The sequence below is a fragment of the Nothobranchius furzeri genome, chromosome 13 (genome assembly GCF_043380555.1).
Source record: "Nothobranchius furzeri strain GRZ-AD chromosome 13, NfurGRZ-RIMD1, whole genome shotgun sequence".
Taxonomy (NCBI): Eukaryota; Metazoa; Chordata; class Actinopteri; order Cyprinodontiformes; family Nothobranchiidae; genus Nothobranchius; species Nothobranchius furzeri.
Genome location: NC_091753.1, coordinates 56,334,054 through 56,346,297, shown reverse-complemented (window position 1 = coordinate 56,346,297; position 12,244 = coordinate 56,334,054). Strand labels below are relative to the sequence as shown.

Here is a 12,244-nt window from a genome sequence, read left to right as displayed (position 1 = left end):
CAGAGGAACCGGGACCTCCAGAAGGTCCCTGCATCATTTAGGGATAAATCTTGTTCCAGTGGCAGCCTTGGTGTTAATCAGTCATAATAAAGCTCTACTGATGGACTCCAGAAGATCTCTGATGGTGGACGAATCCAGTTTAATCAGATTGGTTTGCTCTCTTCTTTCTCACCTATTTGTCCATCCTCAGGGTGTGGAGTTGGGCCCAGGGGACCAGATGGAGACGTGGGTCAACCAGGTGAGTTGTCAGGTCTGGGCCTGTGTTTAATATTCAGTTTGATCTAATATGTTGTTCATCCTCTCACCCCTAACCTAGGCTGTACAGGGGAGAAGGGCCCTCCTGGTCCATGTGGGCCTCCAGGTGCTTGTGGACCAGCAGGAGACCCAGGTTTCCCTGGTCCTCCAGGACTCCCTGGACCTCCTGGATATCCTGGACCCGATGGAATCTGTATCAATGGAGTAAAAGGAGACAAAGGAAATGCTGGAGCACAAGGACCTAAAGGTGAAGAGAAATCACAGTCCTGTTGTTCTGATGGATGGTTCATTGAGTTCTTGTTTATTTGTTTGTTTGTTTAATCAACTACAACTTTGCTTATTTAAAGCAAATTTTTTACTCTTTACTGGTTCCTGAGTTGTACTCAGTGTCTCATAATCCCACATCAGTCCGATCCAGAACATGATGTCACAACAGCTATGCGTTGTCTCTCTCTTTAGGCCCACCTGGCTGTCAGGGGTCTCCTGGGCCTCCAGGTCCTGGTTTTAAAGGGGATAAAGGATCTAACGGAGAACCTGGTTCCCTGGGAGCAGCTGGTCCTCCTGGAGACATCGGCCCAAAAGGCCTTCCGGTCGGTACAGGACAAAGACATTGAAGATCCATGACTTTTGTTTTTGGACAAATGATCAGATGTCTGGTTGAATGCAGGGGGCCAATGGACCATCAGGCCCTCCTGGACCAAAAGGTATCAGAGGAGATATGGGTACCAGAGGACCTGTTGGTAAGCGCACGCACGCAAGCACGCACGCACGCACACACACACACACACAACCTTCTTAAAAACAATGTTACCTCCAGTCCATCTGCGGGTTGGGGGTATTTCAAAGTCAAAGTCCCGTTAGTCATCACACACTGGTGAAATTCATCTCCACGCTTGACCCATTCCCTTGGGGAGCGGTGAGCTGCAGCTGTGCTCGGGAGCTATTTGGTGCTTTAACCCCTCAATCCAACCCCTTAAAGCTGAGTGTCAAACAGGGAGGTCTTGGGTCCCATTTTTAAAGTCTTGGACTGGGATTTAAGCCCCGATCTCCCCGTCCCAGGGTGGACACTCCACCACTAGACCGCTGAGATGGTATTTGGGTAAGCTCATAGAGTTCTCATGTCTCACTGAGATGAGTGATTTGTCACTTTTGTAACAAAGCATTTATTCCACTCATGTAAATGGACCTCCAGTCCATCTGCAGGTTGGGGGTATTTCAAAGTCAAAGTCCCGTTAGTCATCACACACTGGTGAAATTCAGGTTTAAACGGGTACATATTTAAAAAAAGTTTAAAACCAAAACTTCCTGGGTCTCTGTCCCACCTGAACGGATGTGCCGTGGTTTGGTAACTTCCTGTTGACTGTGGTAGAAACACCAAACAAAACCAGACGTCGTGGTGGATCAAGACTTCCTTCCTTCTCTGTCTACCTTCATCTTTTAGACATTGAACATAACAGAAGCTGTCAACAACGAAACAGTTCTGTTGGTTCTGGTGGAGTAACAGAAAATGTGTTTTCTGCAGGTTTGAAAGGGGAAAAAGGAGCACCAGGTAGCATAGGCCTAAAAGGAGGTCAAGGACCTCCTGGGAGACAAGGTAATACTTCACACACACACCTGAGCTCTACAGCAGATGGAGGTTCTCTAACACCCCATTCTGCCCCCATAGGAGAAAGAGGGAGGAACTCAATTCAAGGAATAGAAATGTCATCTGGAGATGAGGGGGAAGAAGGAGAACAGGGTCAAAAGGGAGCAAGGGGTCCCCCGGGGAGAACAGGAAATATTGGAGCTTACGGTGAGTCCTTGTACCTCAGATTAACGATGGAAACGGTTTGGATCCATTACCAAGTGTGTGCTGTTTGTGCTTCATGGTTCTAGGTTTAAAGGGCAACATTGGGGTGAAAGGTCAAGCAGGGAAACAAGGAGGTCCTGGACTGAAAGGAGACAAAGGAGATGAAGGACCAATTGGACCAAAAGGTCTGAATCTATATTTTAGCTTTTCTAGTTAATTCTGTGAGCTTCAAAATAATATTTATGTGAAGCAGATGGGGTCCGCTCAGACGCAGCTCCATGATGGATGAAGCCGCTTTTATCTACATGAAAAAATCTCATCCTGATCCAACTCTGTGTTTCTAGGTGGTGTAGGTGAATGGGGGGACAAAGGAACCAAAGGTGCCTGTGGTCCTCCTGGCATTCTTCCTGGTCTACCACCAAACAACGGTTTTCTGTTCACCAGACACAGTCAGAACAGCACAGCTCCAAAATGTCCTGATGGATCCTCTCTTATCTATACCGGATACTCGCTGCTCTTCATCAACGGCTACAGTCGAGCTCACGGACAAGACCTGGGTACTACAACTCCATCGCTTCACCCATGTTCACATGTGGGACGCAGCAGGGTCACCCTTTGTGTGCTCTCGCAGGTTCTTCAGGTAGCTGTCTCCAAAGGTTCAGCACACTGCCCTTCGTGATCTGTGAACCTGCTGGAGAATGTAAATATGCCGAACGCAACGACTACTCGTACTGGCTGTCCAACATCAACGAACTCCTGCCAGAAAATCCGATAGTGAGCAACGAAGAGCTGCTAGAGTCCAAAATCAGCCGGTAAACAGAAGTAGCATCAGTTGTATTAACAGGTGTGGTGGCGGGTTTACTAACAGGTGTGGTAAATGGTGTATTAGCAAAAGTGGAATCAGCTGTATTAACAGGTGTGGTAGTGGGTTTACTAACAGGTGTGGTAGCAGGTGTATTAACAGGTGTGGTAATGGGTGTATTAGCAAAAGTGGTGTCAGGTGTATTAACAGGTGTGGTAGGGGGGGTGTTAAAAGCTGTGGTATCAGGTGTGTTAACAGGTGTAATAGCGGGTTTACTAACAGGTGTAATAGCGGGTTTACTAACAGGTGTAGTAGCAGATTAACTAACAGGTGTGGTAAATGGTGTATTATCAAAAGTGGAATCAGGTGAGTTAACAGGTGTGGTAGCAGGTTTACTAACAGGTGTAGTAGGAGGTGTATTAACAGTTGTGGTAACTGGTGTATTAGCAAAAGTGGTATCAGGTGTGTTAACAGGTGTGGTAACTGGTGTATTAGCGAAAGTGGTGTCAAGTGTGTTAACATGTGTAGTAGTGGGTTTACTAACAGGTGTGGTAGCAGGTGTATTAACTGGTGTGATAGGAGGTTTACTAACAGGTGTGGTAGCAGGTGTATTAACAGGTGTGATAGCAGGTGTATTAACAGGCATGGTAGTGGGTTTACTAACAGGTGTGGTAGCAGGTGTATTAACTGGTGTGATAGGAGGTTTACTAACAGGTGTGGTAGCAGGTGTATTAACAGGTGTGATAGCAGGTGTATTAACAGGCGTGGTAGTGGGTTTACTAACAGGTGTGGTAGCAGGTGTATTAACAGATGTGGTAGCAGGTGTACTAACAGGTGTGGTAGCAGGTGCATTAACTGGTTTGGTGGTGGGTTTACTAGCAGGTGTGGCAACTGGTGTATTAGCAAAAGTGGAATCAGGTGTGTTAACAGGTGTGGTAATGGGTTTACTAACAGGTGTGGTAGCAGGTGTATTAACTGGTGTGGTAGCAGGTTTACTAACAGGTGTGGTAGCAGGTGTATTAACAGGTGTGGTGGCGGGTTTACTAGCAGGTGTGGCACTGGTGTATTAGCAAAAGTGGAATCAGGTGTGTTAACAGGTGTGGTAGTGGGTTTACTAACAGTTGTGGTAGCAGGTGTATTAACAGGTGTGGTAACTGATGTATTAACTGAAGAGGTGCCAGGTGTGTTAACAGGGGTAGTAGCATGTGTATAAATGTGTGGTAGCTGATGTATTAACTTAAGTGGTGCCAGGTGTGTTAACAGGTGTGGTAGCTGGTGTTTTAGCAGGTATAGTAAGAGGTGTGCTTATATGTTCCAGGTGTTCTGTGTGTGAGGCCAAAGCCAATGTCATCGCTCTTCACAGTCAGACTAGTGCAGTCCCCCCTTGTCCCTCTAACTGGAACTCTCTCTGGGTGGGATTCTCCTTCGTGATGGTGACTTGGACTTCTTTGATTTTAATGCGTCTTAATAAAATAGTTTACAATAAAACAAACTTTGACTTCAAATGCTTCCGGTGTGCAGGAAACTGGTCTTGGGGCAGAGGGTTCTGGTCAACCTCTGGCCTCACCCGGATCCTGTCTGGAAAGCTTTCACAAAATGCCCTTCATCGAATGTAACGGAAGTCCGGGAACCTGCAGGAAGGACAGTGGCACCTACAGCTATTGGCTAGCAGCTTTAAACCAACAAAACATGTTCAGGTGAAACACACACCTTCAGTCGTGCAACATCAACAGAAACAAACATCCTTTATCACACACACTCAGACAGACTTCTTCAAACATTTCTGTCCAGGAAACTTGACGTGTAATTCTCTGTCAGTGTTTCCTCTGGTGAAGTTTTCTCTGGGAATGTCTTCCTTCTGTAGAAAACCGAGGCCTTGGAGGAACCGTGGAAACTCTCCAGATGGGAAAATCAGTCGCTGTCGAGTGTGCATGAAGCAGAAATTAAGATGAACCAGCCCCTATGAACACTTAAACCATCGCCAGACTCTGTAGGCTGACATCAGCACTGAGGGACAACACGGTCTCAGAACAAATTTGATTGGCTCAGAGCTTCAGGGCCTGAAGAGGAAGATCTGGACCTGAACCACTTTGTTCAGCGCCAGAGAGATGATTAAGATATAAACTGTTTAAACTTATGGATTCAAGGAGCATTTCATTTCATTTTTATTGTATTATTTTGTGGGGAGGGTGTAAAAGTCACGTTGGAAGTAGTAGTTTGAACCCTCACCTTTTGTTTAGTCTTCTTGTGTTAAATTCTCTGTTGGTGAATCAGAACCGAACCCAAAGACAAACTTTTCCATGCAGGTTTAACGTTACCTGTCCTGGCTGATGGCCAAAGAGATCAAATGTAGACTATCTGCTGTTCGTATGGTTCTCGTGGACCTAGAGAGACGTTCTGATGGGCAGGAGAACTCAACAACACTGGATCCACCCTCACGCCAACCAGACCTTCGAAACTCTGATTCGTTCATGATGAAGACGTGCATCCGTCGCCGATCTTTGAAAATGACATTCTGAAGCGTGTTTCTAAACATCTTAACTGTTGTAAGAATTTAATAAAAGTTGTTTTTGATAAACTATCAAATCATTTGTTAAATTATGGGTTGTATTTCAAATAAAATAAATCATTTTCTACATATATGTTGTTCTACTAAAACGATTGATTTTTTTTATTTCTATTGATTTGATTCTCATAGTTGTATGATAGCATAGCATTGCATTGGTTGGCGTATAGCGGGTCATGTCAGGAACGTACCACCAATACTTTTATAACAGTGCGGTGGAGTCGCCACGGAAAAGAGAGTTTACATGTAAAAGGGGGTTTAATGTTGCTCTATGATTGAACCATTTTGCAGCAGTGCATTGTGGGACTTTAGGTTCTGACTTTTGCGAGAGCATGAAGTTAATCTGCTGTTTCTGAGTTGAGTTGTGATGTTTTCTTAAATCCAGAGAGGAAACTATGGTGGCCCTAAAATGCAAACCACATCAACAAATCACCAAACGCAACATTAAACTGAAATATGGTACATGCAAAACCATCCGTACAGCACAATATCTCAATCCAAAATGACTTCCTATCTCTGGCTCCTTCAAAGGCAGTTCGAAATCTGGGTGTTGTGATTGATGAACACCTGACCTTTAAAGATCTGTTGCCTCTGTTGCTCGTTCATGCCGCTTTGCGCTGTATAACATACGAAAGATCAGACCATACCTAACACAACATGCCACCCAGCTCCTGGTGCAATCTACTGTCATCTCCCGCCTCCATTACTGCAACGCCCTTCTAACTGGTCTTCCAGGCTGTACTGTGAGACCTCTTCAAATGGTCCAGAACGCAGCAGCGCGTCTGGTCTTCAATCAGCCAAAAAGAGCACACGTCACCCCTCTGTTCATTGAGCTCCACTGGCTACCGCTAGCAGCGCGCATCAAATTCAAATAGCTAACACTAGCATACAAAGTCCGAGATGGTACGGCTCCCATCTACCTGAATCCTCTTGCAAAGACTTACGTCTCGGCCCGGCCGCTCCGGTCATCACAGGATCATCGGCTAGCAGTGCCTACACCACGCTCAGGACAATCCAGACTCTTCTCATGCATCGTTCCACAAATATGGAATGACCTTCCAAGCACTACCAGAACAGCGGCTTCCTTTTCAATTTTTAAGAAACTCCTGAAGACCCTGCTCTTCAGAGAGCATCTTCTAAACTAGCACCCTCCCTGCACCCGTCCCCCCTCTCTACCGTCCACTCCTTGTTCCCTCCTCTCCATGATTGATGTCAAGTTGTTGTTAGCCTCAAGGGCAACATGCCGATTATCACTTGTAAGTCGCTTTGGACAAAAGCGTCTGCTAAACACATAAACATGAAACCAATCAGCTGTGAGAACACTGGACCTACTGAAGAACGCGGGCGACACTCGGTTGTGTCCTGGGCTTACAGTAATTTGCTGCACCTGTAGAAGAGAGTCTATGGGATTAGATTTGTGCCAATAGGATCAAGAAAAACACTTTGGAGAGCAAACAAATTTTAAGACATTGAGAGAAAAAACATTGGTTTCAAAAGAAAAACTTACGATCTGAATCAGATTCTTAAAATGATCAAGAAAAACACTTTGACGGTCAAACAAAAATTAAGAAATTGACAGAACAAAAATATTGACTAAAGGAAAAAAACATATTTCAAAAGTAAAACTTACTATCTGAATCAACTTCTTAAAATGAGTAACAAAGTATGTTTCCTTTTTCTGTTTGCCTCTATGTGTTTTTGTTATCAATTTCCTTAGTTTTGTTCTCGCTGCTCAGAGCTTTGCTCTCACTACCAGATTTGCACTTACACTGTCTGGCTTTCTCCTTTGCAATCCCTGAGTTTTTGGTTGCAATTCTGACACAACCCTTTCGGGTGGGCGGGACTTCTGAGAAGTCCTCTCCCATAGGACAGTGGTTTCTCTTGAGTGACAGTTCAGTGACCTGGAAGTGATGTAGCCTCCAAGACATTTTTTTCCCACCTGGTCAACAACATGAATTTTGAGCCCCAAACAGGTTATTTCTGCTGTCTGTGGTGTCTACTGAGGATCTAAAGTGAGTATTGATAATATATTTTATCTTTTCTTAGTTCATCTGTAAGTTAAGCCACTTTTTAAGTGGTTTTAACCAGATGCTAGCTCACTAGCTGGCTGCTAAGCAAGCCATTGTGCTAGCCTCAGGACAATGGACTATTGTTCCAGAGAGACGTATTAAAAACTCATCTTAACATATTCATTACTGGTTTCATGGAATTAATTATTGCAGTTTATGTTAATAAGTTTGCTAATTTTTCAGGAACCTGTGGAACATCAGAGACTTTGCAGCTACTGGAGCTAACCTGTGTACTGCTAACTTGCTACAGAGGAAGCAGCAGAAAGCTGAGCTAACAGGCTGTTTTGCAGGTAAATACTCTTTTAGTGGAACTGCAGGATTTTTATGGTATAACTCAGACAGAATCTACATGAGCTATTGTGGGAAGACATTTAAACTACATTTACATACAGATACATGTATTTTTTTATTCCATGTTACTTGGACGGGCTAAACAAGTTCATAGTTCTGCCTGCTCCTTTTTCAGTGAAACGAATGGATTATATGATGTAACTCTCTAGTAAATCTATAGTAACCATAGTCTGGTGACTAGTGTCTATTTTAGCTACATTTAGCTTAGCTGGAGTAATGTAGTCTAACTCTGCCTCAACTGGTGACTTTTTTACTTCATTGTCAGCCAGACAAAATGTTGCTACAGAGAAACGCCCAAGGTACTGACCCCACAATAGAAAATCATAATGTCCACATTTATTTCCCACAATCTCAAACGTCACACTAAAATTAAACTTTTAGCTCTGATTTAATTATTTCCTTATTGATATCAGTTTTCCCTTTGTTGTAGGTAATCCTCAGGAGTCAGCAGGAGGAGGTGACTACCTGCACAACGGAGCACCCTGGTTCTGAGCCAGTTGCACCTTTGTGCAGCTCTTTGGGGAGACGATGCTCAGCAGGTTAAACAACTGTAAAATTGATTTTGTTCGTAGTTTTTGTTTAATCTCTTACATCACCAGTTTTTCTTTCTTACAGACACATGCCTCCATGTGGTCAGGTGGTGTTGGTGTGATCTGGGAGGGCACACTCATGTCGTCATCTCCTTGTGCCGTCTCCAGGATCCTGATGGGAGTTCTCTGTGCCTATAAAGCAGGAGTATTTACTTCTGGGCCTGGAGGGCCGGTATCCAGCACGTTTTAGTTTTAACTCTGTTTCAATACACCTGATTTCAGTCAGCAGATAATTAACAGGCTTCTGCAGAGCTGCTGCACAGGTAATTCAACCACTGATTCAAGTGTGTTGGAGCAGGGAAACAACTAAAACGTGCTGGATACCAGCCATCCAGGACTAGAATTGAATACCCCTGCTATAAAGCCTTCCTCCCTCCTCCGGACTTTAAACATTAGTGTTTTATTACGGTTTACCTGATTTAGTAAATCAATCTCAATTTATAAATTTCCTGTTTTGGTGCCTGTCCGTAAAATCCTGCATTAGACACCGAAAGCTGAATGGATGCCTTTCATTCACTTTGACATTCAATGTATTTTTAAAGATACACTTGAAATTAATATCAGCTGTTTAACAGAGTGGTGCAAAGTAACTGCTGATGTCATGATTTTTGCAACAAACTGACCTTCATGCAGAGAAACTCAGGAGACAAATGAGCTAAAAACAGTTTATTAAAATGTTTGACGGATGACTGAAGAGGTAACTGCTGGAGATCAGGAACCAGGAGCTTCTGCGAGGAAGAGCAGAGGTTAGTAAGAGGCAACAGGTCAGGGTTTTCTTAGACTGTGCAGGTAGCTTACAGAGTCTGAGAAACACCACAGAGATGGAGCCACAGGTTTTAGTGTTTAAAGATCAGAAGGCCCTGAGGTAAAATTGAGTGTTAGTAATGACTAAAGAATGACTTACAAAAGGAAAAGTTTAGGTACTTACGGTCTGAAATTGTAGCGCAGACGGGAGACAGCAGAATGGTGGAGAAACAACCAGAAGTCTGGGAGAATGACAGCATGAGTAGCAAGCGGGTGAGCAGAAGGTAGTGGGTAAGCCGACTGCCAGTATGGTTGTGTGATCAGGAGCTTCAAGGAAAGAATTCCCATAGATCTGCATAGAACATGAGAACGTAAGTTTGAAAAACGGCAGAGTCATGGGCTAGATATGGGTTAAAACACTGATGAGTGACCAGCTACCAGCTTTTATTCAAGGATGGGGTTACAGGTGTGTGAGGATGTGCCTGCCCCATGAGAAGAGTTTTCAGGTAAGCCTCTCCATGGTGCTCTGCAATGGTGACTAGCAAGGCTAATGAAGAGATTAAAGGGAACACAAACCCAGGACTCCGACCCAAACTCCTAACAGCAACACAACGACTCCTCCCACAGGCGGTTGTTCCACTGAGCACGCAGCTGCCCGAAGTTCAGCATCAGGCAACCTGTAGGCGATGTAATCATACGTGGCTTCTGAGCATGCAAGTTTATTCTAGCTGTACAGCGTACAATAATAATAAAGATTTATATTGTGTTGTGTTGCTCACCTTACAGGTTCTTTTAAAATCTTATCCTGTGCCTGCTTACAGCAGGTCTTTCAGGTCTTTTGAACTAGACACAGAGAGGTTCAGGCACAGGTACTTAGTCAGACTCCTGATATGGTAGAGCATCCACCACCACGGACTCGAACAATAGGTCCATATGCTTGTCAACTGGAAACAATGGAAAAAGATTACCATTAGTACAGATATTTATCCATAACCATCACTGTGGGTTTATTATACAGCATATGAACTACATGAGGTGGGATTGGTCTGCAGTAGGGATGTGTATTTTTGACAGAATTTATTGTTGGAATATTCAATAAACAGTCCAAACTGATACTTAACATATATAACATGAGTTTCTGAACCATAATAGCGAGATTTAAATTTCAATGGTGGAAACAAAACCCAGTGCACACTGCTGCCAACTAGCGGGCCACATTTAAAATGCACCAAAAACAAAGAAAATACACAAATGTTTGCATGTAAATTCTTCCAAAAATTAGATACACTGCTTTTGAAAATGGATGTAATATCTCAGGAAAAAATATCACGATATATTGCCATATCGATATTTTAGAGACAGAGTTCGAGAATATCGATACAATATTACTGGGAAAATACATCGCGATATATTGTCATATTGATATTTTCTTACATCCCTTGTCTGCAGTGCACTTTGTGTACACTATGGTGTGTCTTAGCTCACCAGCTGCAGTTGATGCATGTGGCTGTGTAGCACTTCCATTGTAATGCAATGCAGCAGTTTTCAATCTGAAAAGAAAGAATAAATACATAAATAATAGCTTTTAGACAAAAATATAGATTTTATGTAAAAATTAATTTAAAGCATGTATTTAACTCATTATTGATTATCTGTCCTGGATAACATTCTTTTCATGGAGAATACAGAGCACGTGACAGAAAGCACATTGAATCTGATTTGTCTTGTTCTGACAAACAAATGTCAGATCTGTATATTGGAAAGAAATGTATTATCAAACATACTCACTTAGATAATTATTCAGTCAGAGTTACATCATAAAATCCATTCGTTTCACTGAAAAAGGAGCAGGCAGAACTATGAACTTGTTTAGCCCGTCCAAGTAACATGGAATAAAAAAATACATGTATCTGTATGTAAATGTAGTTTAAATGTCTTCCCACAATAGCTCATGTAGATTCTGTCTGAGTTATACCATAAAAATTCTGCAGTTCCACTAAAAGAGTATTTACCTGCAAAACAGCCTGTTAGCTCAGCTTTCTGCTGCTTCCTCTGTAGCAAGTTAGCAGTACACAGGTTAGCTCCAGTAGCTGCAAAGTCTCTAATGTTCCACAGGTTCCTGAAAAATTAGCAAACTTATTAACATAAACTGCAATAATTAATTCCATGAACCCAGTAATGAATATGTTAAGATGAGTTTTTAATACGTCTCTCTGGAACAATAGTCCATTGTCCTGAGGCTAGCACAATGGCTTGCTTAGCAGCTAGCTAGTGAGCTAGCATCTGGTTAAAACCAACTTAAAAAGTGGCTTAACTTACAGATGAACTAAGAAAAGATAAAATATATTATCAATACTCACTTTAGATCCTCAGTAGACACCACAGACAGCAGAAATAACCTGTTTGGGGCTCAAAATTCATGTTGTTGACCAGGTGGGAAAAAAATGTCTTGGAGGCTACATCACTTCCAGGTCACTGAACTGTCACTCAAGAGAAACCACTGTCCTATGGGAGAGGACTTCTCAGAAGTCCCGCCCACCCGAAAGGGTTGTGTCAGAATTGCAACCAAAAACTCAGGGATTGCAAAGGAGAAAGCCAGACAGTGTAAGTGCAAATCTGGAAGTGAGAGCAAAGCTCTGAGCAGAGAGAACAAAACTAAGGAAATTGATAACAAAAACACATAGAGGCAAACAGAAAAAGGAAACATACTTTGTTACTCATTTTAAGAAGTTTATTCAGGTAGTAAGTTTTACTTTTGAAACATGCTTTTTTCCTTTAGTCAATATTTTTGTTCTGTCAATTTCTTAATTTTTGTTTGACCGTCACAGTGATTTTCTTGATCATTTTAAGAATCTGATTCAGATCGTAAGTTTTTCTTTTGAAACCAAGGTTTTTTCTCTCAGTGTCTTAAAATTTGTTTGCTCTCCAAAGTGTTTTTCTTGATCCTATTGGCACAAATCTAATCCCATAAGAGTCCTCAATCCTTTGAGGGTCCAATAAAATGTTAAGATTATTGTGACCTCCAGAAGCCAGAACTTCTGCTCCGGTCACAAAGCTTGGTCTGAGCCTCAAGGGCAA

The 12,244-nt window shown here is 42.7% G+C and overlaps 1 protein-coding gene and 2 long non-coding RNA genes across 9 annotated transcripts in view; 2 read left to right on the top strand and 1 right to left on the bottom strand.

Moving 5' to 3' along the window:
• The window catches only part of col4a3 (collagen, type IV, alpha 3), a 39,928-nt gene extending 34,484 nt beyond the window's left edge, over positions 1-5,444 (top strand). The window contains exons 42-53 of the mRNA XM_070543275.1: positions 191-238; positions 317-502; positions 715-845; positions 923-995; positions 1,778-1,849; positions 1,922-2,047; positions 2,131-2,229; positions 2,389-2,601; positions 2,676-2,856; positions 4,165-4,279; positions 4,368-4,543; positions 4,711-5,444. Coding sequence (XP_070399376.1) covers positions 191-238; positions 317-502; positions 715-845; positions 923-995; positions 1,778-1,849; positions 1,922-2,047; positions 2,131-2,229; positions 2,389-2,601; positions 2,676-2,856; positions 4,165-4,279; positions 4,368-4,543; positions 4,711-4,798 — 1,508 coding nt within the window. The 3' untranslated portion in view covers positions 4,799-5,444. The remainder of the gene's footprint in view (positions 1-190; positions 239-316; positions 503-714; positions 846-922; positions 996-1,777; positions 1,850-1,921; positions 2,048-2,130; positions 2,230-2,388; positions 2,602-2,675; positions 2,857-4,164; positions 4,280-4,367; positions 4,544-4,710) is intronic.
• A 1,404-nt stretch (positions 5,445-6,848) lies between these two features.
• On the top strand, positions 6,849-9,935 carry LOC107389494 (uncharacterized). The gene is made up of 4 exons (XR_001573446.3): positions 6,849-7,424; positions 7,665-7,771; positions 8,263-8,371; positions 8,448-9,935. It is a non-coding gene; the product is annotated as an uncharacterized lncRNA (long non-coding RNA).
• LOC129163017 (uncharacterized) lies at positions 9,074-12,137 on the bottom strand. Of its 7 annotated transcripts, none has more exons than XR_011516087.1 (8): positions 11,527-12,137; positions 11,179-11,285; positions 10,955-11,002; positions 10,652-10,716; positions 9,946-10,110; positions 9,351-9,843; positions 9,221-9,282; positions 9,074-9,150 (listed from the first exon to the last, which is right to left on the bottom strand). It is a non-coding gene; the product is annotated as an uncharacterized lncRNA (long non-coding RNA). The 7 variants fall into 7 exon arrangements; XR_011516086.1 differs by having other exon boundaries at positions 9,074-9,282; positions 9,351-9,518; positions 9,743-9,843; positions 11,527-12,130; XR_011516084.1 differs by having other exon boundaries at positions 9,221-9,843; positions 11,527-12,136.
• Between the last annotated feature and the right edge of the window lie 107 nt (positions 12,138-12,244).